Consider the following 27,421-nt stretch of genomic DNA (forward strand, 5'->3'; position numbering starts at 1 on the left):
CAGCTGCATCCAATTAGGCTTATCTCTCCGATCTCTCTAACAGAACGGAGGATTTAGGATCCACCAGATTTAAGGAACTAAATTTGGTGGACCGAGTGCCTGAAGAACTATGGATGGAGGCTCGTAACATTGTACAGGAGGCAGCAACAAAAACATGCCAAAGAAAAGGAAATGCAAGAAAGCAAAGTGACTGTCCAACAAGGCCTTACAAATAGCAGAGAAGAGAAGGGAAACAAAATGCAAGGGAGACAGGGAAAGTTACAGAAAATTGAAGGCAGATTTCCAAAGAACAGCAAGGAGAGACAAGATGGTCTTCTTAAATGAACAGTGCAAAGAAATAGCGGAAAATAATAGAAAGGGAAAAACCAGAGATCTGTTCAAGAAAATTGGAGATATTAAAGGAACATTTTGTGCAAAGATGGACATGATAAAGGACAAAAGTGGTAGGGACCTCACAGAAGCAGAAGATATAAAGAAGAGGTGGCAAGAAAACACAGAGGAATTATACCAGAAAGATCTGGATGTCCCAGACAAGCCAGATAGTGTTGTTGCTGACCTGGAGCCAGACACCCTGGAGAGTGAAGTCAAGTGAGCCTTAGAAAGCTTGGCTAACAACAAGGCCAGTGGAGGTGATGGCATTCCAGTCGAACTATTTAAAATCTTAAAAGATGACACTGTTAAGGTGCTACACTCAATATGCCAGCAAGTTTGGAAAACTCAGCAGTGGCTAGAGGACTGGAAAAGATCAGTCTATATCCCAGTCCCAAAGAAAAGCAGTGCCAAAAAATGCTCCAACTACCGTACAATTGCACTTATTTCACACACTAGCAAGGTTATGCTCAAAATCCTCCAAGGTAGGCTTCAGCAGTATGTGGACCGAGAACTCCTAGAAGTAAAAGCTGGATTTTGAAGAGGCAGAGGAACTAGAGACCAAATTGCTAACGTGCTGGATTTTGGAGAAAGACAGAGTTCCAGAAAAACATCTACTTCTACTTCATTGACTATGCAAAAGCCTTTGCCTGTGTGGACCACAACAAACTATGGCAAGTTCTTAAAGAAATGGGAGTGCCTGACCACCTTATCTATCTCCTGAGAAATCTATCACATAAAACCTCATCCTCAAGCTTTCTGAAATATTTTTGAACCATAATTTCAAAAGAAATTGGCCAAAATTATGTTGGTTAGCACAGTAAATAGCACGAGAACAGGCTCATTGAATCAGTGGGGGAATTGGGGGGACAAGCTATCCTTGAGTTCTGCTGATTCAAATGGGCTTACCTGAAATTGCACCAAAAAACAGGATTTCAACCATTGTGCTCTTAAAGAGACAAGATCCTGGTGAGATTTCCACTCAGCCAGCACCAAAAAAGCACAAAGGGAACAAATACTTTCTCTGCATAAGGCCTGAGGAAGAAGAGCAGGGAGACTACAGGAAAGTGGGGGTGGAGGGAAATGGCTACAAGAGAGAGGCAAAGGGCTAATAAAAAGCCTAGGTACCACAAATTTGTCAAATACCCTGCTCACTGGACAGGAAATGTCTAATATTGATTCATGCATTGGTAATCTCAAAAAAAGACTACTGCAACACTCTCTATGAAGGGCTGTCTTTGAAAACAGTACAGAAACTCCAGCAGGACCAAAACACAGCAGCTAGACTAATTTGGGAGATTAATAAATTTGATCACAGAGCCCCTATCTTGACTTGCCTGCATTGGCTCCCTCTTAGTTTCTGTGACCCCTTCAAGGTACACATGCTGACCTATAAAGCCCTTAATGATTTAGGACCTCAATATTTGGTCCTGCTTAGAACATACTCCTCAGAAAACAGCTGCCCTTTTGACAAGCTATTCCCAAACCAAGTGTTAAGAGTGGCATGCCCCAAAGGGCCAAAAAGACAACAATGAGAAATCAGGTCGCCTCAGTGGTGGGCCCTACTCTGTGAAATAAACTTCCATCTGAGGTGCACTGGGCTCCTTCCCTCCTGACTTTCCAGAAATTATTAAAGACAAAACTTCATAAAACGGCCTTTAAGGACAAATCCCCCGCTGTGGTGAACTTTTAATTTTTAAATTTAGGCCTCTCCTCCGCCCTCTACCTTTTTGGCCTTGCTTTTCATTTTATGAGTCAGTCATCGTCATGTCTTTTGGGTGTGTGTGTGGGGGGGCTGTCCCTGGTCTTATATAAACCGCCCTGAGCAGTGGGGCGGTATACCAGTTACATATATCCATGCATGTAGTACACCTGCATACATGCTAGATTCGCAGCAATATAAAATCCAGCGGCACTCTCAAACGAAGGCACGCAACCTGTTGCCTCTCACGGGCGAGTCAGCTGCACCTGACGACGTTCTCAACGTGCGAAGGACTGCCCAGCGGTAACCGAGCTATTGTTAAAAAGAAAAAACAGACGGGCGGCCAAACGAAGAGCTAAAGGCAAAGCTGCGGGTGCTTTCCTAGCGGCAGTCGCCGGCAGAGGACCGCGAGGGCCCCCTCGCTGGATAGGCCCCGGCTCCCTCAGCCCTGCTTCTGGCGCTATAGGTCGAGACCCAAGCCTTCTTGCCCCCCTCCCCCACCCCACAGCACGGTCTCCCAGCCGCCGCCGCCATTTTGAGGAGGCACCGCCTGCCACGGGCGTGAGGGGCGGGCGCCGCTCGGCCGTCCCGTCCCGCCTCTGCGGTGCGCTCCTACGCAGCAACAGCAGCCCCCGGAGGCCGAGGAGAGCTGCTCCCGTTGGGCGCCGAGGGCCGGAGATGTCAGCCCCGTTTCCCCTCTCGCCGCTGCTGCTGCGGCGCCCCCCGTAAGGCGAGGGCAGGTAAACCACGAGCAGGACGAGGCGCCTGCTTCCTTCCCCGTCGCTCGCTGCCCGCCTCAGGGCACCATCGGAGCGGGCAAGCCCCAGAAGAGGTGGAGGTGGTGATGGTGCGGGAGGTCCTTTCCCTCTCTCCCCCCCCCCACTCCCGTGGGGCAGGTTTCCCCTGGGCAGCTGTTCTGCAAAGAAATGGGCGCCGAGGGAGCGTTGGAGACCGGGGAAGGGGCTTCCACACGTGAAGCAACCCCCAGAAGGAAGGCACGTGAGGAAACGGCGCTTGTTTCTGAGCCCTCCTTTGGACGCCTCTCTTGGGGACGGTGCCACGATTCGGGGGATGCCCAGATCCCTCCGGAGCCCTCTGCCCGGGTACAGGTGGGCGTCAGTTGGGGTTTCGGCCGTGCACGGGCTGGTGTGGCACGACAAGGTTGCGTGTACGCCGGTTCAGACGGGAGCCGCCGCCACCGAGGGTGACCTTTCCTGGGCGCTTGTATTTCTGTTCCCTTCAGATTTAGCGGAAAGCCTCGCTTTGGGAGCGAAAGCCCACTCAAACTGGCCACCAGTACCTTCCCCTCCTTTGCAAACGGGATCCCATTGGCTGCAGTGGGGCCTTGCGAGGTGGTGGAAAGGCGGCGGCTGCAGATTGGCGTGGGCGGAGTGACTCCGGTTTGAAACCCCCCACGAGCCCTGGCCGGGTGTGTTTTGCATGTTCTGCCTCCCTCCACATCCCCCCCTTGCGCGTTGCCGACTCGAGAAGTGAAGTCAAGGGTCTCTTTTCGGCTTCAGCTAGAAGACGGTTGCATAAGTTCTTATCTTTTCTTTAATCCGCACGAGTTGACTACGGAACAGGGTGATAAGATCGCTGGCGTTTTTATAAGGTATTAGCCCCTGCGCTGCTGGAGATTTTGCTCCTTATGTACTGTATTTAGATAAGTTCCAATAGAGTGACAATGTCTGGACGTTGGCATTATGTAGTGTCATATTCCTCACATTTTATGACAATCCTGATAGGGGATTTGAGGCATTTGAGGTGCTCAGGAAGTGTTTCCTCTTGCCAGGCACTCCAGTAAGTTTTTATGGCCAAGGTGGGATTTGAACCTAGCTCCCCGTTTCAAATCCTGTTTCAAAACCATACAGTGCCCCTCATTGGCTCTCAACTATTTTTATGGTTTTTTAGTTTCTAAAATAAGAGGAAATTATATGTAGAACTGATAGTAGACAAAGTCTGTTAGATCAAGTGCTTTTAATTGGTATTTAAATTGATGCAACACTATTTAAACTGTAGTGATTTTGAAAGGATTTAGGAATCTATTTTGAGTTCTTTCAGTTCTGTCATTGTTTATTTGGAAGTAGCCCTCGACTGAAATCAACTGGACACTTTGTCTCTAGATAAATATAAATAGACTTGAAGTATTTGGCTAGATTAAGCTTTAAAATGTTTTAAGTATGTTCAGACTCATAGTTCTTACCAAAACTACAAATGACAGTTTTAAGAAATATGCCCTCAACTTTCATGAGAAGACAGAGGGTTCTTTACTTTGAGATTATGCTTCCCTATGACAGTGCATGCACTACCTTAAAAATAAATAGAGGATACCTTTTTCTCGGCTAATTGGTTTTTTTTTTTGCTCTTGCAGGTTGAAACCCATATGATTCATAGCAAAAATGCCCTAACTTGCCTTAAAACTAAGTATTTACAGAATTCTGCTATTTAGTTTTGCTAACAAAATTAAACTTAGTTTTGATGTATGTTTCAATAAGATGGTCCATGATTTATCATCACCACTGTTTGTTGATTCAACAAGACCACTGAAGTTAGATAATAGGCCACAATCTGGCTTACTAGCAATATATGGTTGCAGTAAGAGGCAAATTACTCTAGGATGGTTATATATTTATTTATTTTATTAGATTTATACCCCGCCCCTCTAGACAGTCAAATGTAAAAACAATAGAACCAATAAGCATGCAAAAATCTAAAATGTAAAAATGTAAATATTAAAATACAGCAGGAGGGAAAGCCTGCCTAAATAGCCATGTCTTAAGTTTACTTCTAAAGACACCCAGAGAGGGAGCCAGGCGGATCTCTACGGGCAAGTTTTTCCAGAGGCGAGGGGCCACTGCTGAGAAGTCCCGGTTCCTCTTTCTTTCCTTCCGGGCCTCCCTCAGTATTAGGCCCTTCAATTGCCCCTCCTGGCTAGAACGAGTGTCTCTGGCAGAACTGGGTGGGAGAAGGTGCTGTGCCAGATATCGAGGTCCTAAACCGTTTAGGCAGGGCTTTTATAAGTAATCGTAAGAACTTTGAAACGTGGAAATGAATGGGCAACCTATGCAAGGCGGCCAGCGTGAGGGAAATATATTGGTGCCTCTTCACCCCAGTTAGAAGTCTGGCTGCAGCATTTTGTGCCATCTGAAGTTTTCACATCAATCTCAAAGGCAGCCCCACGTAGAGCACATTATAGTAGTCTAATCTTAAGACTACAAGCACATGGACCAAAGTGGTGAGTGCCCCCACATCAAGATAGGGATGCAGCTGGGCAATCTGCCGAAGGTGGAAATGTATGGAACGGACCATTGACGACACCTGGGACTTCATGGTGAGCACCAGGTCCAGATGTATACCCAAGCTGCAAACCTCACTCTTGGTGGTAAAAGTCACACACACCCCCAAAAATAGAGGGAGTTTCCCAGACCACTGATGTCTGAGGTGCCCACCTGAAGGACTTCCATCTTGTCCGGATTCAACCTCAGTCCGTTCTCCTGCATCCATTGCTGAACAGCCCCCAGACAGCGCTCAAGGGACCAAACAGCATCCACTGTTGTTGGAAAAAAGGAAATGTAGAGCTGAGTATCATGATGACCTCTCCCAGCAGCCTCATATAGATGTTAAACAGCATTGTAGAGATAATTGAGCCTTGCAGGACCCTACAATTGAAGCTCCATGGGGCCGAGAAACTTTCTCCAATCTGCTGTCCCTGGGGACGGTCCTCCAAGAAGGAACGGAGCCAGGCCAAGGCCAGGCCACCAATTCCCAACTCGGAGAGCCTCCCCAGGAGGATACCGTGGTCGACGGTATCAAAGGTGGCTGAAATATCGAGAAGGACCAGCAGAGACCTTTTGCCCCTGTCGGCCTTCCTCAGCAGGTCATCAAACAGGGCAACCAGTGTTGTTTCCGTGCCATGGTGTGGCCTGAAGCCAGACTGGAATGGATCCAGGGCATTGGTTTCATCCAGAAGAACTCAACTAGGCAGACATGGTTGTCATGTCTGCCTAGTTGAGTGCAGCCTACCGTCAAATGATGAAGTAATCAGCATGAATTTTTCCTTAATTATGCAAGAAGAAGGATTCAAAATGATTCAATAAGGGTTTGACAGCTAATCTGTCAAACTATGTATCAGTTATCAAAGTCAATTTCATGCTATTAGCATTGAAATAATATGAGAAATGATCAATAGGTTTGATATTGATCAAGGCCAAGAATAGCAAAGTTAAACAAGGCCTACTGTGAAATTAATTATTTATACTCTTTCAGTTTAATACTTTACAGATCTATTGGACTACAGGTCTCATTAGTCTAGTTAGGAAACATGTTTGTGCATTTGCTGTGGTTGGGGAACTCTGTATTGTAAGGGGCTCAGGTTGGAATTTGTGATAATCCCTCTTCTTTGGAAACACTGGCTAGAATTGATGGATGTTGTCATTCAAAACATGTAGAACAAAGGTCTCTAAACCTATCACCATGAGGGTCACATAATATATTTTCTACATTTTCAAGGGCCAAAGAACGTGCGTATGTGCATGCACATACGTACATGCACACACATGGGCTGGATAAAAAGGCAAGGCAGGCCGGCTGTGGCCTGCAGGCTGTACTTTGGAGACCCCTGATCTAGAGGGAAACAAGTTGCCTGTTCTTGAATTGTTGGATATTGTATGTGTTTGCCTTGAACTGCAAAAGATTATCTTCAGAGCCTCCATGAGTCTTGGTACTTATAGTTAGTTGTGCTCTCTCAGGGAAGCGTACCTCACAAATCGTTAAAAGGGTTAAAATTTGGAGGGGGTTATATATACATCTTGTCCAAAACATAACCTGGTTTCTTACCCCAGTAGCAGATGTTGACCTTTCTCTGTAGTGAGAGCTTCTGTTTCCACTTTGGAGACCTATGTACTCACAGTTGGTAGTCAATAATGGGAAATTTGTCACATTGCTAGGTTTGCCTCAAGCCAAGGGGTAAGGAAATGTTTGAAAAGGGTAAGCTGTACTATTTTGCAGTATTCCCCCCCCCCCGAATAAGATATCTTTGCTTGTCAGTCTCTGGTCTGGAATATGGATCATCTAACAAGTAGTGCTTTACACTGAGTAGCAGTAGGGTCAGTACAAACCAGAGGCCAAAAACAAAGGGCAAAAGTTGGGTTTTGGTGTAGAAAACTGCAGGTGTGGTAGCCAAGTCATCACAGTCAGCTTTAGCTCTGTTATGTGGCAGGTGACAGAACACCACCATGTTATATTTTCCAAGAGCTTTTGAAATGGCTAGATAGAAATGTAGGAAGCCCCTCAGTCTGTGATCCTTTCTGAAGATGAAAGGGTGCTAGGAATCTCTGGGTTGAAAATTTTGGAATGTACAATTTATGAAGCAGGAAAATTTGCAGTACAGTAAAAGAAATGAAAGGGATATAGAGATATTTAAATGAATTTTGAGTAAGTGAATTATCATGAATTTTGTTGGACAGATCCAGCCCAAATAGAAGTATTGGACATGTTTTATTCAGGCAGCAGTGATGTAGTTTGTTATGGATTTGCAATCCTAGTAACAAAAGGCAAAGATATTGCTGTTACAACCTTCATTCAGACCATGTAATGCTAATCAAAATAAATGGAAAATACATAGACAGCAACGTCATACAAACATATCCCGAAGTTGCTGATGAAGATGAAGAAACTATAGAATTCTGTAAAAACTCAAAAGGATTATAAAACATGAAAAAGTAACACCTAAATTTCATTTGGTTTATTTATTTATTTATTTATTTATTTATTTATTTATTTATTTATTTATTTATTTCATTTATACCCCGCCTATCTAGTCAATTGTGACCACTCTAGGCGGTTATGTCATAGTTACCCTCTCTCTGGCCCTGTTTTTGTTTTGTCTGGGAAAACAAGAAGTTTCTCAGCTATGATACACTTCTTTTTTCATTTTAAGAAACTAGTCATTACTCTCAATACAGAAGCCTAAAATGAGATGACTGACTTCCTGTTGCTGAAATTTTACTTCTTGTTTTTTTAAGTTAAACTCAGTACACCTTCCTTTGTAAGGCTTCTATCATATCAGCAAATCTTCCTTCTGACATTTTGAGCATAGCTTTCATGGAGATCTTAAGAAAAACAGGTGTTATCATTATACTGTACTATTACATTTCTTTCTCCCCCATCTGTGGTAGTATTAAACTGGAGCCCACAGTCGAAATTCAGGACATTTGCTATCAGAATTGGTTTTGTTAGTGAAATTATGAGAGCGTAATCAGGTTTGTAAGCAGTGCCAAAGCTTGTGTGAGTGAAGGAAGGGAGTGAAATTCTGTTATGTTTGTGCTTCAGCTCTAGCATTAAGTTAGGTTTGGGCCTTGGTTCTGATCCAGCATGACAGGATCACCTGGCTAGAGCATCGTTGTAAGTAGTCCAACACATTTGGAGGGCAGGTGTTTGGGGGAAACGCAATCATATTGCACCCTTACTTTATGGTGCACTGTGGAGCTCTGAAAGATCACTTGGTAAGGAGCTGCCCATGCCAAGAGTGGTTTGATAAGATGAGAGAAGTAAAGACTTAATAATAACAGTGAGACAACTAGGTGTGTAATGGAAATTATATGCTTCATCTGATACCACATGGGAGGATCCTGCTGCTGCTGTGGCGGAGATGTCTTGAGTATCTTATTTGCTTTGATCATGTAGGCATGGCTAAACATGTAGGGTGCTCTTTTTAGTACTGTATATACAGAGTGCTTCCCTTATTTATTATCTGACAAAATATTATATGTGTTCCAGTACTAGGATATTGTCTTTTCTGAATCACATTGCATGGTTTTGTCGATGTCCACTGACTTTGACTGTAGATCATTCCTTGTAAGTCTCCTGGAACTCAGCATTCTGAGAAATTCTAATCTAAAATTTATGAAATTTTTTTCAAGTGGTGTCATAACTTTATTGAAGTGTCAAAAGGTAATCATGAAAAATTATATATTCCTGATATATCTCTTTATATAAAAGAAACAAAATTTGCAGTGATAATTACAGCAATTGCTAGCATATTTATTTTTATTTTTATTTATTTATATCCTGCCGGTTAAGACCACTCTAGGCGGCTAACAACATAAAATATAACAATAAATATATATAAAACAGTATTACATAAAATAGACGTAATAAAAGAGGCAAATAGAGAGGGGAAAAGGGCATCAGGGATTGATTGGAGGGAAGGCCTGCCGAAACATGCATGTTTTAAGTTGATTTTTGAAGATACCCAGTGAGGGAGCCACACGAAGCTCAGGAGGTAGGTTTTTCCAGAGGCGAGGAGCCACCGCCGAGAAGGCCCGATTTCTTGTCTTTTCCTTCCGGGCCTCCCTCGGCGTTAGGCTCCTCAGCCTCACCTTCTGGCTCGCACGAGTGACACGGGTAGATCTTGGTGGAAGTAGGTGTTCCGCCAGGTATCGAGGCCCTAAACCGTTTAGGGCTTTGTACATAAGCATTAACACTTTGAAGTCGATGCGGAAATGGATGGGCAGCCAATGCAATGCGGCCAGAGTGGGAGAAATATGCTGGTATTTTTTCATTCCACTAAGTAGTCTGGCTGCCGCATTCTGCACCACCTGAAGTTTCCGCAGCAGCCTCAAAGGCAGCCCCACGTAGAGTGCGTTACAGTGGTCTAATATTGAGATTACGAGCGCATGCACCAAGCTAGTGAGCGCCCGAACATCGAGATAGGGCCGCAGCTGGGCTATCCGCCTAAGATGAAAAAAGGCGGTACGGGCCACCGACAACACCTGAGTTTCCATAGTGAGTGCCGGGTCCAGATGGATCCCCAAGCTGCATTCTTGGCAGGGAGGATCACCCCCCCAAAAGAGAGGGAGTTTCCCAATCCCCCAGCTGTGGCGGCGCCCACCCTCAGTACCTCCGTCTTGTCCAGGTTCAGCCTCAGCCCGTTCTCCTCCATCCATTGCAGTACAGTCCCCAGGCAGCGCTGAAGGGACAGAATGGCATCTCCTGCAGTTGGTGAAAAGGAGGTGTAGAGCTGAGTGTCATCAGCATACTGATGACACGAGGCCCCACACCCCCTGATGACCCCACCCAGCGGCCTCATATAGATGTTAAACAGCATTGGGGAGATAATCGACCCCTGTGGAACCCCACAATTGAGACTCCACGGGGCCAAAAGACGCTCCCCAAGCTGTACTCTCTGGGGGCAGTCCCCCAAGAAGGAACCGAGCCAGGCCAGTGCCAGGCCACCTATTCCCAACTCGGAGAGCCTCCCCAGGAGGATTCCGTGGTCAATGGTATCGAAGGCCGCTGAGATGCCGAGGAGGACCAGCAGAGAGACTTTGCCCGTCGGCCTCCCTCAATAGGTCATCGCACAGGGCAACCAATGCCGTTTCTGTACCATGGCGTGGCCTGAAGCCCGACTGAAATGGATCCAGGGCATCCGTTTCATCCAAATGCGCCTGAAGCTGGTCGGCCACCACCCTCTCGACCACCTTGCTTAAGAAAGAAACATTGGCGATGGGCCTGTAGTTGCCAATTTCGTCCGCCGCCAAAATTGGTTTCTTCCTAATAGGCCTAATGAGTGTCTCCTTGAGGGCAGTTGGTAACCTGCCCTCAAGGAAAGACCCATTGATTATTGCAGTGGCCCATTCCGTTGTTATAGGCCTGGCTGCTTTGATTAGCCAGGGCGGGCAAGGATCAAGGGAGGAAGTGGAAATGTCAGGAATGCATTATATATATATATTGTGGAGCTTTCCCCAAATAAGAGCCTGTTGGGGGCTATGGTTTAAGAGATTTCGCAGTACAACATTTTAGATAAACAAATATAACTTCCTTAGTGCAGATATTTTATGATGCTTTAAGACTTTGATTTGTAAGTGTTCCAGGTATTTTTAATTCTCTTCCACAGGGCCCCCTTGTTACCTCTAATTCTAAAAGTGAAGTGGTAACTTGGGTATTATAGAGGGGGGAGGCAACTCAAAAAAGGTTGAGAACCACTGTTCTAGATTAATGTTATGGATGAGCTGCTTGGTGCATATGTTCAGTACCCAGTGATACGTGAAACTGGTTCTTGGCTAGACTTGTTGGAAGTGGACACTGAGATTAACCAGTGAAATGACTTCAACTTGAAATAGCTTGCTGATACTACTGCTTTTCTTGTTTTACAGATCATGATCCGTGAGCTAGAGTTTTCGATGTGGTGAACAAGCATGGATTTTTTCAGTCATATCAATACCAGGAATCTCTCTTCTGCAGCAAATATGTCTGGTCTCCTTTTCAGTAATTTTGTCTCCCATCAGAACTTAACCAGCAGTTCTCCTTCCATGTCAATAAGTAAGCTTTTCCCAGCATTGCTACAGTGCTTTGGCATTATCCTTTGTGGGTACATAGCTGGAAGAGTTAATGTGATTACATCAACACAGGCCAAAGGACTTGGAAACTTTGTCTCCCGCTTTGCACTCCCAGCTTTATTGTTCAAAAACATGGTTATATTGAACTTTTCCAATGTGAATTGGTCCTTCCTGTATAGCATCCTCGTTGCCAAAGCTTCAGTGTTCTTCTTAGTCTGCATTTTAACATTCTTTATAGTCACTCCAGAGAGTCGGTTTAGTAAAGCTGGACTATTTCCTATCTTTGCTACTCAGAGCAATGACTTCGCCCTGGGATATCCTATAGGTAAGACACAAGTTTATGTATTTGTCCTGATCTTGTTCTCTAATACTTTATGCCTTAGGAATGTGTGGCATCTATTTGCATTTGTAATGTACACACAATACACATGCAGTATTTTCCAACCTTGTGTCCCCAGATGTTCTTGGCCTGTAACTCCCAGAAATGTTGACCAGCACAGCTACAGGTGAAGGCTTCTGGGTGCTTAGGTTCAAGAACACCTGGCGATCTAGGCTAATGGGAACCATTGAACTATTGCATCTACTTTGTTTTTAAAAAATTGCATTAGGCTATACTGTATCTTGCTTCCTTGATCACAAGTAGCATGGCATATGTATATCTGTAGAAATAAATAGATCCAGGTACTGCTGCTCTACTGTGTTTGACTTGGTTGGGGGAGTACCTAAATGTCTTCTGAAAACTGAAATGTGGATGTGCTATCTTGCTTTATGCTATTTTACAAGTTAAGTATCAAAATTGTTTAGTGAGTGCTATGCTTTCATTCTGTCTGACAACCTCTTGGCATCACTAGAGGCATTTTGCACCTTTGTTGTCAAAAGATGATCCAGCTGATTATCTCTCTGAATGCATTGAACATACATAAGAGATTACTCAGTGACGTAATGGGAAGGCCCTATAGCTATTGTTACACTTCCACTAGGACATTTTTTCCCTTAGCCTGCTGTAACTTCTGTGTAAACAAAAGAAATTCATGGATTTTTCCCTTTTTCTTGATGAGTTCTGTACCACTGGTGTGAAATAACTCTGCTTCAGCAGAAGTTACTTCCTGAATGTTCAAAGGGATCTTTGGCTTCAGCTACTTGGCTTCTGCAACTGTGATACTGTAATCTCTGGCTATGGCAAAGGTCATTTAATGCCCTTTCTTGCCATGTTCATAGGGACGTGGTGGCGCTGTGGGTTAAACCACTGAAGCCTCTATGCTGCAAGGTCAGAAGACCTGCAGTCGTAAGATCAAATCCACGTGACGGAGTGAGCCCCTGTTGCTTGTCCCAGCTCCCGCCAACCTAGCGGTTCGAAAACATGCAAAAATGCGAGTAGATAAATAGGTACCACCTTGGTGGGAAGGTAAATGGCGTTCCATGTCTAGTCACGCTGGCCACGTGACCACAGAGGATTGTCTGTGGACAAACGCTAACTCTATGGGTTGGAAACGGAGATGAGCACCGCTGCCTAGAGTTGGACATGACTGGACAAAATTGTCAAGGGGAGCCTTTACCTTTACCTTTTACCTGCCATGTTCAGGGTATTGATGCTGATGAAGGGAAACTGTGGCCTCTAGAAGTTATTATTATATGACTAGTTATGCTTTCTACTCCTAGCAGAAGCCATGTTTGAAGTAGGCATAAGGACTTGTACTCTTGCTGGTTTGTGTGACAACTCCTCCTTGTGTGTTAAGGCCAATGGTTTTGTCCTTGATACAATTAAATTATGTGCCCCTTTGTGACCTGTTTTAACACACTGTGTAAAAGTATAGTTGTAGCTGAGAGGATCTGGACATATTGGATAGGTCTTATAAATGTTTCTGTGTAGGAGTTGGAGAAGAACAGTACAGTACTAGAAAGTGGATTTGCCAACTTTAATATTTATCACTCTTATCAAAGAATTTGTCTAAACTTATGATCATGTATCATTCTCTTTGTTTATTGTTTGAGTGTGGATGGTGACCAAATAGAAGTCTCAGAACTAGCTCAAGGGAAAGAAAATATCATTAATCATTTCAGTAGAGTGAATAAGTGCTAGGCGAATTTAGTCTGTGATGACTTTATAAAAATGTGCATAAAAATACAGAATTGATTCAGAGATTTTCATAATCTATTCTTCTAGAAATGGGTAGGGACAGTGAGTTGTGCATGCCGTGGGAGCATTTATTTGTTACATCGAAGTGCTTCTGATTTACTGTGTCCTTAATATGAGTTTCAAGATCTGTGAGATGTTTGAAAAGTGGTTTACCATTGCTGCACACACCCAGGGAGTTTTCATGACACAGCAGGAATTTGAATCCAGGTTTCTTCAGTCTTAGTCCAACACTCTGTCTGCTACATCACTCTGACTCTTAAATGTTATATAAGACCTAACATAGTTGGAGTGCTCTTGTTGTTGCTCTGTACTGTATCTATTTGCTTTCCTTTACGTATGTCCTCATAGTCTTCATTGACACTCAGGAGGTGTCCCAGGATTGCAAGAATCTCACACATCCTAGGGCATGACCCTGCAGGCACCATGTTGAGAAAAATCAAATTAAAACCTCTTTTTAAATATATTGGCTTTTATTATCTTAACAATTCAGTGACATCTACACTGATTCATATTACTGGTATTCCTCCCTTTGTAGTTCCCATTTTCCATTAGGAGAAGTAGGTTCAGTCTCTCGCATAATACTGAACAAAATACAAACTTAGCAAATCTAGGTGGATTATTGACTTTCCCATTAAAAGCTTCTTAGCAGGACATAGTTAAGCTTTTTTAAATGTATATTTTATATATCTGTGGTCGAAGAAGTATTGAGAGTACTTCTAATTATGCTGAATGGAAGGGGTGCAAATAAAATGAAGCTTTTGAGTGTGCAAAAGCTGAAGTATTCACTAGATAAGAACTATAATATTGCAAAGAAAGGTAGAGAAAAAAGGAATAACTCTTTTTGCTGGTAGTGTTTCTCATGAATTCTTTAACCTATCAATTTTTGATAATACTGTACAATACAAAAAGGTTACTAAAACAGACTGAAAGGAGCGGATTTCTTTAAAGAGTTTTATAAAAAGGATTTGCTTTAAAAGAAGTAATGGAATTGCAAGCTTCCAGAAATGAATCTTTTTGCTATGTATCTTCAGTAAACTTTCTCTTTGTATTTCTGAGACCAATCTTCTCACATAAGTTTTAAAAGGAGAAATCAGCTCCACCCCTGGGGCAGTCTGAACTTTTGATCAATCAGGAGGCAATCAGCTCAGTTTTAGTTAACTTTTTAATTCCTTCTTGGCCAAACAGGCTTATCAGAATCATGTTACAAGGGGATTCTGTGGCTGGTTGTAAAAATGGAGACACAAGCAGAATATAAATTTGTTTAAAAAAATAAGCGATGTTGGAAATGTTTTAATATATTAAAAATAATAGACAAGTATTCAGAAGCTTGCTCATTTAAACTGTGAAATTACTGTTTTTTGCTTTCTAGTTGGGAGTTGTCTTACCCGACAGTAGAGCTTTGGTGCCTATATTCTGTCATAGTCTCCATTCTGCCTATCATATTGATTGAGCACCCATTTGTTTGCCTTTCTCATGGTCTGTGGTATCTTCAATACTGTACCACATTTCAAATGAGTTGATTCTCCTCATCTTTCTTTGACTGTGGTTTCAAGTGGCAATATTTGCTAATTCCCAGCCCCTCCCCATTTGTATTTTCAAAGGATGAGGGGACATATTTTGGAAAACATTCAGGCAACATCTTTGTAGAACAAGGTTTTGGTAATTGGGAGATAGCTTTCTAGTCTGCATTCTGCAGACCAGGTGTGGTACATTACCTGACTAGTTAAAGGTGTTTCTGTTTCTTTGTTGTATGTTACAGTCATTCACGCTTTTGCTTTGCCATTTCAATAAGTCCAAAACAGTCCTTCAAAATATTTTGGCACAGAGGGATTGCAGCAACATTTCAGATTGTCTTAATTCAGTTCTCCCCCTGCAACCATAGCGCAGATCACGTGCTCATTTTCTGAGATCTTCTAACACTGGGTAATGAAGTTTCTGAACCTAGAGTGCGGTGGAGTAGGGTGGGGCTTAATAATGGCAGATCATATGTGCATGTTCAAGAGCCAGTAACCTGCCAGGGATGTTAGAAAGCACTCTGTGCCTATTTGGATTGCCCATGGAGACACAATAAATACAATACTGTACGTCACTTCATGCTCATTGCTGAATAAATTACTGCATGAACATAATTTAAGTGAGAAAAAGTGGACAGATCTAACAAGTAAGAACTTTAGTTTGATAAAATTTGCCAACAAATGAATGGGATCTTTAGGATCTGAGTAATGTGGGAGTCTCTAACTTGTTTGAAGACTAGTCTGATAGAAGAAAAAAAGTGTGGAATAGAAAAGGCCATTCTTTTTTTCAAGAGCGTTTGAAGTACATATGTAAAGAAATAAAGTGACTTGGCTTCTTTGGACAGAAAAACTCATCCATTCATGGGTAGACCTGAGATTTAGCAGAGAATTCTTCCAGCCGAAATGGGGGTGTCAGTTTATGCAGATTCCTTTTCTCCCTACAGCTCTTTTAAACTCTTTCTGAGACTGCCCTCTGGAGTCTATTCCCAGGGGCAGCAAGGGAGTAGAGGGAGAAAAGAGATTTAATGAAAGTTTCTTCTCCCCCCTTTCCATTAGTAGAAGCATCCCATGTGTGGAATTCTGTCCAGGAGATGCTCCTGCCTGTAAGAGCAAGCTCAGCATCTCAGCCAGTATTTGTTTTTATTTCATAACAAAATATCATATCAGTTTTGCAGCCAACCACTTACATCAGCTATGATTTCCTTAATGAAATAATTGTCATAGAACTTCTTGATATGGCTGTGCAAAGCATTATTCCATTTTCATATTCTCTAGACCAGCCTTCCTTAACCCAGTGCCCATCAGCTGTGTTTGACTACCATAGAGCAATATCCAGGGATGCTAGGAGATGTAGATCAAAAACAGCTGCAGGACACGAAACTGAAGGAGGCTGTTAGATAAGTTGTTCATAATGATGACTACAGTAGGATCCAAAGCACTCTGAAAGAAGACATAATTCCTACCAGACTTTGGAGTGTGCATGCTTCTGCTGCCTTTCTTTTCATCTTTGACTGACAGTTGTGGCTGCTGTGTCTGTGAAGAGCCCCCAAACCCTTTGGCGTTTCTTCCCAGGGGCCACAAGGGGCTGAAGGGAGAAGGGAGATTTGATGAAAGTTCCTTCCTTCTTCCTTTCCCTTAGCGGAAATATTCCATGTGTGGAACTCTTCCATTTTGGAGTTGAACAGAACTTTTATGGGCCAGTAGCAGCATTGGGAATGATCTGCTGTTCACAGAGCACTTTTAGTCTCTCCAGTCTTATTTGTTATTCCTTCTTTTCACTCTAGTTATTATCTTGCCTTTGGTTTAAATGTTAACATTAACTTGAGGGATGGGTAAAAGACTTATTGGGACAGTGGTTCTCACTGCTTGCTTTGTTAGGCTGAAGGACATAAAGTCAGTTCTGTGGGCAGTGCAAGCATAAAGGACTAGGTCATGGGACAAAGAACAGGGAAGGAGCCATGATTCAGTGTTAGAGTACATGTTTGTCATGACAATATGTGCAGTTTCAGTGTCAAGACTGAGTCCTGCCTGAAAACTCTGGGGACATGCTGCCAGTCAGAACTGACAGTACCGAGCTCAGTGGGCCAATGGCGAGACTCAGTAGAAGGCATCTCCCTTTTGTAGTTATGTCTGGATGAAGGCTGTATATTCTTTAGGTTCTAGTGTTGGTTGTTTGCCTCAGAGCACTCTTCTGCATAAACAGTTGATGAAGCAGAGGAAGATATGTGGATCTGTAATTAAAACATTGCATGTACTGTATATGAGAAAGACTTAAATATGTACATTTTGCTTTAAATCCTTATAAATTACTGTTTTTTATATTTCTCATTTCCTCCCCCACCCCACAGTTGAAGCTTTGTATCAAACTACATATCCAGAGTATCTCCAGTACATATACTTGGTTGCACCCATATCTCTCATGATGCTAAACCCTTTGGGATTCATCTTTTGTGAAATCCAGAAATCAAGAGACAATCGGAATCTGTCCCACAGCAAAATGAAGATTGTGGGACTTGGGCTTCTTCGAGTGTTGCAGAACCCAATTGTATTTATGGTCTTCATAGGAATTGCTGCAAATTTCATTCTTAACCAAAAGATTCCTGAATATTTGGAAAACTTTCTTGATGGACTTGCCAGTTCATTTTCTGGCTCAGCACTTTTTTATCTGGGTCTTACAATGGTAGGCCAGATCAAGAAACTGACAAGAGGTACATTTGTTGCACTGATTCTTCTCATCACAGCTAAACTGTAAGTCTAATTTTTTAAAATCCTGTTTTTGTGCTTATGTGACTTTTTCCAGTATTGGGATTAAATCATAAACTTTCCTGTCATGTGAAGTAAACCCTTTTTTAAAAAAAATTGCTGCAGATTTATTTTCCCTAGGATTAGAAAATAGTTAACTGCAATTTTGGGTTGCTTTTTTTTTCTGATTGGTCCATCTTGATGACAGTTTCCTACAATTGCAAATTAATCTGAATTATGTAAAATTCATTGGTGCCAGTTTGAAGGGTAGCAGATGTATTTCATTGTGTGCTTTTATGGGTTACAATGTAAATTCTCAGAAAAATCTGACCCAGACTAGATCTAGTCTAGTCTGAATTAATGAATTCAATTAATTAAGTAAAGTTAATTAAATTAAGGCAACTTTTTAACGTAATTAAGTTGTTTAATTAAAATAAGGAAAGCTTAAATGTGTTTTTAAAGAATTGTGTTGGTTTTATAATACACAAAAGCTTTCACTGAAATAAATCCATTAGTCTGAATTATGCATTGTAAAAATCTCAGTGCTTGGTCTGCCTGCATGTGCACTCATAGTTCTAATGCTTCTGAAAATAACCCAGACACTGAGCAATGAATATATTTGGGGTGTGTTGTTTTTGCATGTTTTTCACCTATTTGGGTTAAGGCTGGCTGTGGCTTCCAGGTGCCTGTCCTTTGTGTGCTACAGTCCAGGGGTCCCCAACCTTTTTCACCCTGCAGACCGGCTAGGGAAGGTGGGGCACCCCCTGCACTCGTGTGCATACTAGTATTTCAACATGAAGTTTGAATCATAGGGGAAGGCAGTGGATCCTCATGTGGTCCAAAGTATGAACCAGTTCTAAAATTTTCTCCTTTGGATAAATATCAAATGCAGTTTATTTCCACCCAAAGGGCAATGAAGAATGGGTTTCTGTTTACATTTTATTAAGACATTCATGTAGGATCAACAAAGTACAGGCTCCTGGATGTTATTGGACTGCAACTACCAGCAGCCTCGCCAGCACAGCCAATGATTGCTCTTTTTCTTCTTAATTGTTCTTTAATATTGTAATGTATTTTTACTATTTTTAAGTATTAAGTCACCTTGAATCTCTTAATTAGGAGAAAGGTGGAGAGTACGCATAAAATGACTGAATGAGGAGTGAGAAATTGCCGTTCAGTAGTACTTGGAGGGCTACACTTCACCCACCCCTGCACTGGTGTTTTAAGCACAGAAAAGTTGTTGCTTACCATCTGATACGAGAGGGGTGATAGTTGAGGTGGGGGTTGTAGAGGAGCCAAACAGTAATCTGGAGAATACTGCATTTCAACCTTCACCTACAAGCTTTGTAGAATAGTATGGCAACCGTCACCCACATTCTCCTGAAATCCACTTAGATTACTGTAATGCCTTCTGCCCTTGAAAGCAATTTGTTAAAGTTAAACATATTGTCCAGTATCTTGTTGGGACTACAATATGTGGAATGTAAGTTGCAGAACTGGCTAATTCAAAATATGCAACTAGTTCAAAATATAGTAGTCGGGATATTCCTGGTTGGGTCTATTATTATTATTATTATTATTATTATTATTATTATTTATTTGATTTATATCCCGCTCATCTGGTAAATCTATACCACTCTGAGCGGCTAACAGGAACATATATACAATTATAATAAAATAAATTAAAAATCAATTAACAGAAAATGACAAAAATCATAAATAATTGCAAATAATAAATAGATAAAGAAGAGAAAAATAAATTAAGTTAGATTAGGTGCTGGCAGGAGGGAAGGCCTTGACATAGAGCCATGTTTTTAGTTGAGTTTTGAATGTACCCAGCGTAGGGGCCGCGCGAATCTCAGGAGGGAGATTGTTCCAAAGGCGAGGAGCCACCGCCGAGAAGGCCCGGTTTCGTGTCTTCTCCCTCCGGGCCTCCCTCGGCGTCAGGCTCCTCAGCCTCACCTCCTGGGTCGCGCGGGTGGTCCGGGTAGAACTTGGTGGGTGAAGGCGTTCCGCCAAGTATCGAGGTCCCAAACCGTTTAGGGCCTTATAAGTGAGCATTAAAACTTTGAAGTCAATACGGAAACGAATGGGCAGCCAATGCAGTCTAGCCAGGATAGGAGAAATGTGATGGAATTTTCTCCCTCCGGTAAGGAGTCTGGCTGCTGCATTCTGCACCATCTGGAGTTTCCATATCAGCCTCAAAGGTAGCCCCACGTAGAGCGCGTTGCAGTGATCTAATCTTGAGATTACGAGCGCGTGTACTAAGGTGGTGAGCGCCCCCGAGTCAAGATAGTGCCGCAGCAGGGCAATCCGCCAAAGGTGGAAAAAGGCGGAGCGGACAACCGCCGCCACCTGTGTTTCCATGGTGAGCGTCGGGTCCAAATGTATGCCCAAGCTGCGGACCCCACTCACCGGAGCCAGGGTGGCCCCCCCAAACGAGAGAGAGCCAACCAAGCCACCAACCACGGGGGGGCCCACCCTCAGGACTTCCGTCTTGTCCGGGTTCAGCCGCAGGCCATTTTCCTGCATCCACTCCAGTACAGTCCCCAGGCAGCGCTGAAGGGACAGGACGGCATCACCTGCAGTTGGTAAAAAGGAGATGTAGAGCTGGGTGTCATCAGCATACTGATGACACAGCGCTCCACACCCCCTGATGACCCCCGCTAGCGGCCTCATATAGATGTTAAATAGCATTGGGGAGATAATCGACCCCTGTGGAACCCCACAGTTGGAGTTCCACGGGGCCGAGACACTCTCCCCAAGCTGAACTCTCTGGGGGCGGTCCTCCAAGAAGGAACGGAGCCAGGCTAACGCCAGGCCACCGATTCCCAACTCGGAGAGCCTCCCCAGGAGGATACCGTGGTTGACGGTATCAAAGGCCGCCGAAATATCGAGGAGGACCAACAGAGACGTTTTGCCCCTGTCGGCCTCCCTCAGCAGGTCATCATACAGGGCGACCAATGCCGTCTCTGTCCCGTGGCGCGGCCTGAAGCCCGACTGGAATGGATCCAGGGCATCTGTTTCATCCAGGAGTGCCTGAAGCTGGTCTGCCACCACCCTCTCCACCACTTTGCTCATGAAAGAAATATTGGCGACGGGCCTGTAGTTGCCAATTTCGTCCGCCGCCAAACTAGATTTCTTTCGTATGGGCCTAATGAGTGTCTCCTTGAGGGCAGATGGGAATCTGCCCTCAAGGAAAGACCCATTTATTATTGCTGTGGCCCATTCAGTTGTTTTCGGCCTGGCTGCTTTGATTAGCCAGGCCGGGCAAGGGTCCAAGGAGGAGGTGGTGGCCCGACAGCGGTCAAGCACCCTGGCCACAGAATCAGGCGTTACTGGCTGGAAAGAGTCGAGAATAACCGGGCAAGACGGAGCGCTGGACATCTCAGCTCGATTCACTGCATTTAAAAAAGGAGAGAGCTCCCGGCGGATGGCCTCCACTTTAGATTTTAAAAATGCTGCAAATTGGTCCGGAGAAAGACTAGGGGGAGGCCCATCACCCGGACCAACTCCGGATAGGTCGCGCACTATACGGAAAAGCTCCGCCTGCTGGTTGGACGCTTCGCTTATCCGGTTAGCGAAGAATGATCTACATGCAGCCTTCACCTTATTCAGGTAAAGGTTAGTTGCGACCTTGACAGCTATCCAGTTGTTGTCCGTCGGGTTCTTCCTCCATCTACGCTCTAGCCTTCTCCTGATTCGCTTCATCGCCCGGAGCTCCAGGTTGAACCAGGGCGCCGGACGAGTTCTGCGCCGGAGAGGGCGTTTGGGCGCGATCGTGTCGACTGCCCGGGTGGCAGCGGTGGACCAGCTGTCCACCAGGACGTCAACAGGAGCGCTAGCCAGGTCAACCGTAATCCCTCTCATGGCCTCCTGGAAACCGATCGGATCCAGTAGTCTTCGAGGGCGGACCATGGAAATAGGCCCCTGCTCCCTGCGGGGGGAGAGAGCCACTGTGAGGTTAGATTTTATCAGGTGGTGATCTGACCATGACAAGGGGATAGACACAAGGTCCGTCACCATCAGACCACTCTCGCCCCAATTGGAGGAAAAAACCAGGTCTATTAGTAATACACCTCAACACTTCTAAGAGATTTCTGCTCGCTTTGTGGTGCTAGTTTGAATCCCCAACCCAGTTCATCATTTTGATTTTAACTTTTATGGCCATAACAATTTAGATACCTTAAGGACTGCCTTTCCCCAAAGCTTATTGTAACTAGCTACTTTCAAATGTAGGGAGCAAAGTAGTCCTTAAAGTACCTATGTGTTTAATTCCATGTGCAAATAATTCATTACTTTTAGGAAATAACAAGAGCCTAAGTAGGTTACATTTTAAATGTAACAAATAGTTACAACTTTTTTTGGGTGTTATGAACAAAGTTTTGTAGTTACTTTGAAATATTACTTTTAACTGGCATTTTCATACAAATTTCTTAGCACTTCTGACAGAAAATGTTCTGTCATTGATCTTAGGGTGAGTGTGCTGGATGCCTGTGGTATCTTGACAAAATAGGTGAATAAAAGGTGGTTTTACTGTATGCCCATTATCTTGCTTCATTATTCAAAAAGTCTTTAAACAAGTCTTATGCTGCTATCATGAGATTAGCAAAAGCTGTTAAAATGTTCCATTTAGTTACTGGCATTTCCTCTTTTACTTGTTCTAGACTGTTGATGCCACTTCTATGCAGAGAGATGGTGGAGTTGTTGGACAAGAGCGACAGCTTGGTCAACCACACCAGCTTATCAAACTATGCATTTCTCTATGGAGTCTTTCCAGCAGCTCCTGGCGTGGCTATATTTGCAACACAGTTTAACATGGAAGTTGAAGTTGTATGTCTCTTAAACACTTTTCAGTTGGGCCACATTTTAATATTCAAATGTACAGATGAGCCACACTTTAAAATTCAGCTTTTCTTTGTATGTGCAAGCATTACTAGCTGTTTGTGTTCTTCAGAGAGAAAGATCACAGTTCAACATGGAGTTAAACATACTGTCCAGTATCTTGTTGGGATTACCATATGTGGAATATAAATTGCAACACTGGCTACAACTATTTGTTGAATTGCTGATTAAACAACCAAATTGCCACTTCTGCCACTTCAATTCTCTGAGCAGTAATCCCAACAGGATGTTGACCATAGAGTTCAGTGTACAGTCTGGGTCAGACTACACTGTACTTCAGTCTGGGTCAGATTGTCACCCAGATATTTTAAACCTATTTTTAAAATAATGAGTAAACATTATTATTATTTTCTGCTTCACACTTCTTTCAGACTTTTCATTGTCTAGTTTTTTTTTTTTGTTAAGTTAGAGGAAACTGCAGTCATTTAAGAAGCTTCAAGGGAAAAATCTTGGCTGATCCTTATTTCTTATTGCAGATAACCTCTGGCATGGTGATCAGCACTTTTGTCTCTGCCCCCATCATGTACGTTTCTGCTTGGTTATTAACCATCCCATCTATGGATAGAAACAAACTGTCAACCGCTATCCAAAATGTTAGCTTTGATATTAGCATCGTCAGCCTTGTTTCTTTGGTGAGTATTAGTGTGCCAGCACTTCATTCTTATGTGTTGCTGTGTGCATGTGTTTAGCAAAAAACAAAATGTGCAAGCAAAATACATTTGAGAGATAAATATGTACAATCTCACACTCCCTTTGGAAGTAAGCCCCACAATCTCCTTGGGACCCAGTTCTACGTGAGCATTCATAAAGTTGTACTATTTGTTCTTCAGCTAGTTGCCAAGGTAAGCAGAACAAGAGAAACCAGCTGTCTTAGTTATTTAATATTTTAACATTTATAGGTAAAATGTTATGTGTAATTCTGACAAGCTGATGAAGATGACAAGTGCAGCTAATCACCCTAGTTGAAATTTTAAAACCGCTGGTATTTTGCAAGCAGTCCAAGGTGCTTATCAATCAGCAGGCAGTCTAATCTTGTGAACAGTGCAATAAGCAACTGGCCCAGTCTAGATCTTCACTATATTGTGTGAAATCATGGCATTTTCCGTTTGTCAGCAGATGCTACTTTTGTATGGAAGAAGTATGCACAATACATATATAGCTCCTTAAGTGAATATACATGTGGATGTTCGTTGAGGAACCCTGTTTGTGTGCTTCTTCCCAACATGTACAGATAAAGCATACTAAAAACTACACTCATCTTGCTTATTGCTGGTCTGTCAATATTGTCCTTTATGTCAGAAGCAGGCAAAAAGATGTAAATCATCAGAAATCAGTGGGTTTTAAACAATAAATATGTGTACATAGCTTTAATCCTGCAGTGAAGATATTGAAATTGTTAATAGTTGTTTATACTTCACTTCAGTCATTAATCTGTGGACAAGAATTCAGAAGATAGATTCATGATTCAGAAAGGCAGTTAGAGGAGCTATAAAAGATCCTCAAGTGTAAGGTCTGGAGATCATGGCCAAGATGATCCATTCTTTGATATTGATTACTACGCACAGATGCAAATGCTGTGCAGTGAAGAGAATGGACAGGGAAAATAGATTCATTTGAAATGTGATGTTGGAAGAGCTCTAAGGATTCATGCAAGGTTCCCTCTAAGCTGGGCATGTGCGTGGGTTGCTGCCTCCTTGTGCACAGCGATCGCATTAGGTTTCGGTCATGGTGGAACCCTGTGTGGGGGAGTGGAGGGCTGAAAATTAGAGGATATGTTGGATGCATGGATTGTCTGAAAGAGAAACATGTTCAAAACCAAAGGAAGCCGGATTTCATGCTAGAAACTAAAATGAGTTTGGACATACCTTGAGAAGGCAAGGCTTACCAGAAAAGCCAGTGGTGCTAGGGAAAGTTGACAGCAGTAGGGGAAAAGAAAGACTGAACATGAGGAAAAGTGACTTAATAAAGGAAGGCCTTGAGTTTGCAGCTCTCTGAGCAAGGCTATTAATGTCATTTTGGAGATCATTCATTAGGTTTGTAAATCAGAAGTGACTTGACAGCATGTAACTGCAAAGCTGGCAGCAATGAAATGACTCCCCTTTCGCCTTGAATTGATGAAAGCTTGGATTCACCAAGAATAGACTGTTCCATGAGTAGAGTGAGCCTTATTCCATTGCTGTTCATAAAACAAATTTCTGTGGTCAGAATATTTGATTATATGATGTGCTATTGCACCAAACTCCAATACTGTATAGTATCTAGTTTAGACAGAGAAAAAGAAGATTGTAAAAGCCTGATTTATATTATGTTGTGTAGTTGTTGTTGTTGATGATGATGATGATGATAGTGTGCTGTCAAGTCAATTCTGATTTATAATGACTTTTCAAGGGTTTTTGATTATTCCCTTTTTTGGGGCCACCCTAGGACTGTACAGCTTGCCCAAGTCCACACAGGCTGACTCTTCTAAGATGCACAGTGGGGAACTGAACTCCCAGTCTCTGGCTCTGCAGCTAGAGACCTGTCTCACTGAGCTATCCAGCCTGCCTTGTGTAGTATAGCATAGTGTGTATTTAAACTGTATGTATTGAATATTGTATACTATGTCGTTTCAGTGCTGTCAAACGTCTCGGAATGAGGCATTTGAGCCCTAGAACTAAAATTAAAATCTTGTATCAAATTAACTGAAGCATCCTTGTGTTATAATCATTTTATGCTTGTGAAAACTTCCTGAATTGATGGTGGTAATGTGTTAGGCAATTGACAGGCTTTCTAAAGGGACTGATAATTAGCCAGCTGGTTAAAAATCAGAATGCTAACTCAAATAGAGACTATGTTTCATCTGCATTTTCTGGGAAAACCTGGAATTTTTTACTGAAAGGCTCAGTGCTGGCACATAGGTAGGGAGGACCATTTTTCAGCAATAAACTTCTAGAAAATTTGAATGTAAAGGAAGCTTAAAACTATAATTCTTTGGATAAAGGAAATTTACTAACTTACTCTGCAATCTGTTTCAGATTTGGTCACTTGGTGTTATTTTCTTGAGTAAGAAATACAAGCAGCTTCCTCACATGCTTACAACTAACTTACTCATTGCTCAGGTCAGTATGATGTAAAATATAAATATATAATTTCCCTCATCTTTTAGAAGCAAGCGTTTTCCAATTAATAGAAATCACAAAGTATTTGTTTTTTTCTCAGCACACATGTGGCAGTCACTCTTCTAAAACTCTGGTGTGAATTTGACTTGGGAATTCTGTACATACCACCTTGCTTTCATGTTGAAAGGACATACAGTATATTAAGAATTGCATTAGGTTTGTCCAAGGTAATGTGAATTCATGGACACCTGGAATCCACCAGTCCAGCTTCCTCCATGCCCCAGAAAGGATCTCCCAGGGGTTTGAAAAGATGCTGGGGTTTGGATCTGCAGTGGGAAGTAAAGAAAACTGGCTGTGGCATCCATTCCTTTGATATGAGTGCTGCATTGGCTGTAACTCACTGTATTTGCAGTGTTCTTATCTTCCTGAGAACAAGGATTGTGGCATGTTTTCTCTTTTCGGTCTTAAAATTCATCAGACTATCATTTAAAAAGTTTATTTTAAAAGGCTGCTCCGGTTGGGTGTACTGCAGCTCCTTTGGTTTGTTTTATAAAAGAAATTCTTTTAAAAAAGCATCAGATTTTTTGTGTGTGTGTGTGTGTGTGTGTGTGTGTGTCTCTCTCTCTCTCTCTCTCTCTCTCTCTCTCTCTCTCTCTCTCTCTCTCTCTCTCTCTCTCTCTTTTTCCTAAGGAGGGCATGCTTAGACACATGGATTGCATCATCTTAAGAAAAAGAAATGCTTTCCCTGCTCCCTGGAATTTCATGCAGAAATTAATGCAGATGGATTCAATCAGTTGGTTAACTGCCCTCCTTTTAAAATTCAAATCCATTTCTTCTGTGGTACAGCAGCTCTACCCTAAGCTAAAAATAGCTGTGTTTTATGTGTTTTTTGTTTGTCTGTCTGTTTGTTTTTTAGTTTGTAGCCTGCCTTGGAATGATAATCTGGAATTTCACTATTGAGGAGAGAAGTATCTCTGTGCAGATTCTTGTGTTCATCTTCTTGTACAGTTCACTTTATAGCGCTTTTCTGTGGACAGGTAAGGAGAAGAACATGTGTGTTTTTATAAGGCAAATTCAAGATTTTTTATTTTTAAATTTTTAATCACTTGGTGGGATTAGGTAAACCATTCTCTTTTAATCCTCAGTTTTACCCCCACCCATCCACAATATGAGTGGTTGAACTGACACAATTTAAGGATTGCTGTGTGGGTATTACAGCTTGGTCATATGCTTTGAACATTTAGAAGTGTTATATTGCACACATATTATAGTGGGTTTTTTAAAATTAAGGTTAGCGTCTCTAATGCAAAACCACATGCATTGTGGTGGCGACCCTTAGTCTTATTTGTCTTCATCTCCTTAATTAATACCTTGGGATACAGACCCCCAAAATAGTCTTCTGTCAGGCCAGCTCTCAACCTGCAGTACTCTTTATTTTAACAAATGAGGTTGGTAATGATATTTGGTATTTTTTTAGCACATCCGAAATTCAAATACCTTCACTCACATTGCCATCTTAAAATTACAACTTCCTAGTAGAGAAAATCAGTGCTGCCACTACCTCAACCATGTAGTTTCAGATCTTTCAGCACTGCCATTGAAAATGTGCAGCCTGA

General features: G+C 42.7%; 1 protein-coding gene across 8 annotated transcripts in view; it reads left to right on the top strand.

Moving 5' to 3' along the window:
* Positions 1–2,212: 2,212 nt before the first annotated feature.
* The window catches only part of GPR155 (G protein-coupled receptor 155), a 48,585-nt gene continuing 23,376 nt past the window's right edge, over positions 2,213–27,421 (top strand). Inside the window, exons 1-7 of one of the 8 annotated variants that reach the window (XM_020805143.3) lie at positions 2,213–2,374; positions 11,227–11,734; positions 17,409–17,808; positions 22,470–22,635; positions 23,184–23,339; positions 25,722–25,805; positions 26,722–26,842. In XM_020805143.3, coding sequence (XP_020660802.3) covers positions 11,269–11,734; positions 17,409–17,808; positions 22,470–22,635; positions 23,184–23,339; positions 25,722–25,805; positions 26,722–26,842 — 1,393 coding nt within the window. In that variant the 5' untranslated portion in view covers positions 2,213–2,374; positions 11,227–11,268. Of the gene's footprint in view, positions 2,375–2,412; positions 2,812–2,940; positions 3,181–3,368; positions 3,684–3,704; positions 5,403–11,226; positions 11,735–17,408; positions 17,809–22,469; positions 22,636–23,183; positions 23,340–25,721; positions 25,806–26,721; positions 26,843–27,421 lie in introns of those variants that run through there. The other 7 variants (XM_078394097.1, XM_020805146.3, XM_072980318.2 and 4 more) reach the window with 7 other exon arrangements.

This window comes from Pogona vitticeps, chromosome 1 (genome assembly GCF_051106095.1).
Source record: "Pogona vitticeps strain Pit_001003342236 chromosome 1, PviZW2.1, whole genome shotgun sequence".
Classification (NCBI taxonomy): domain Eukaryota; kingdom Metazoa; phylum Chordata; class Lepidosauria; order Squamata; family Agamidae; genus Pogona; species Pogona vitticeps.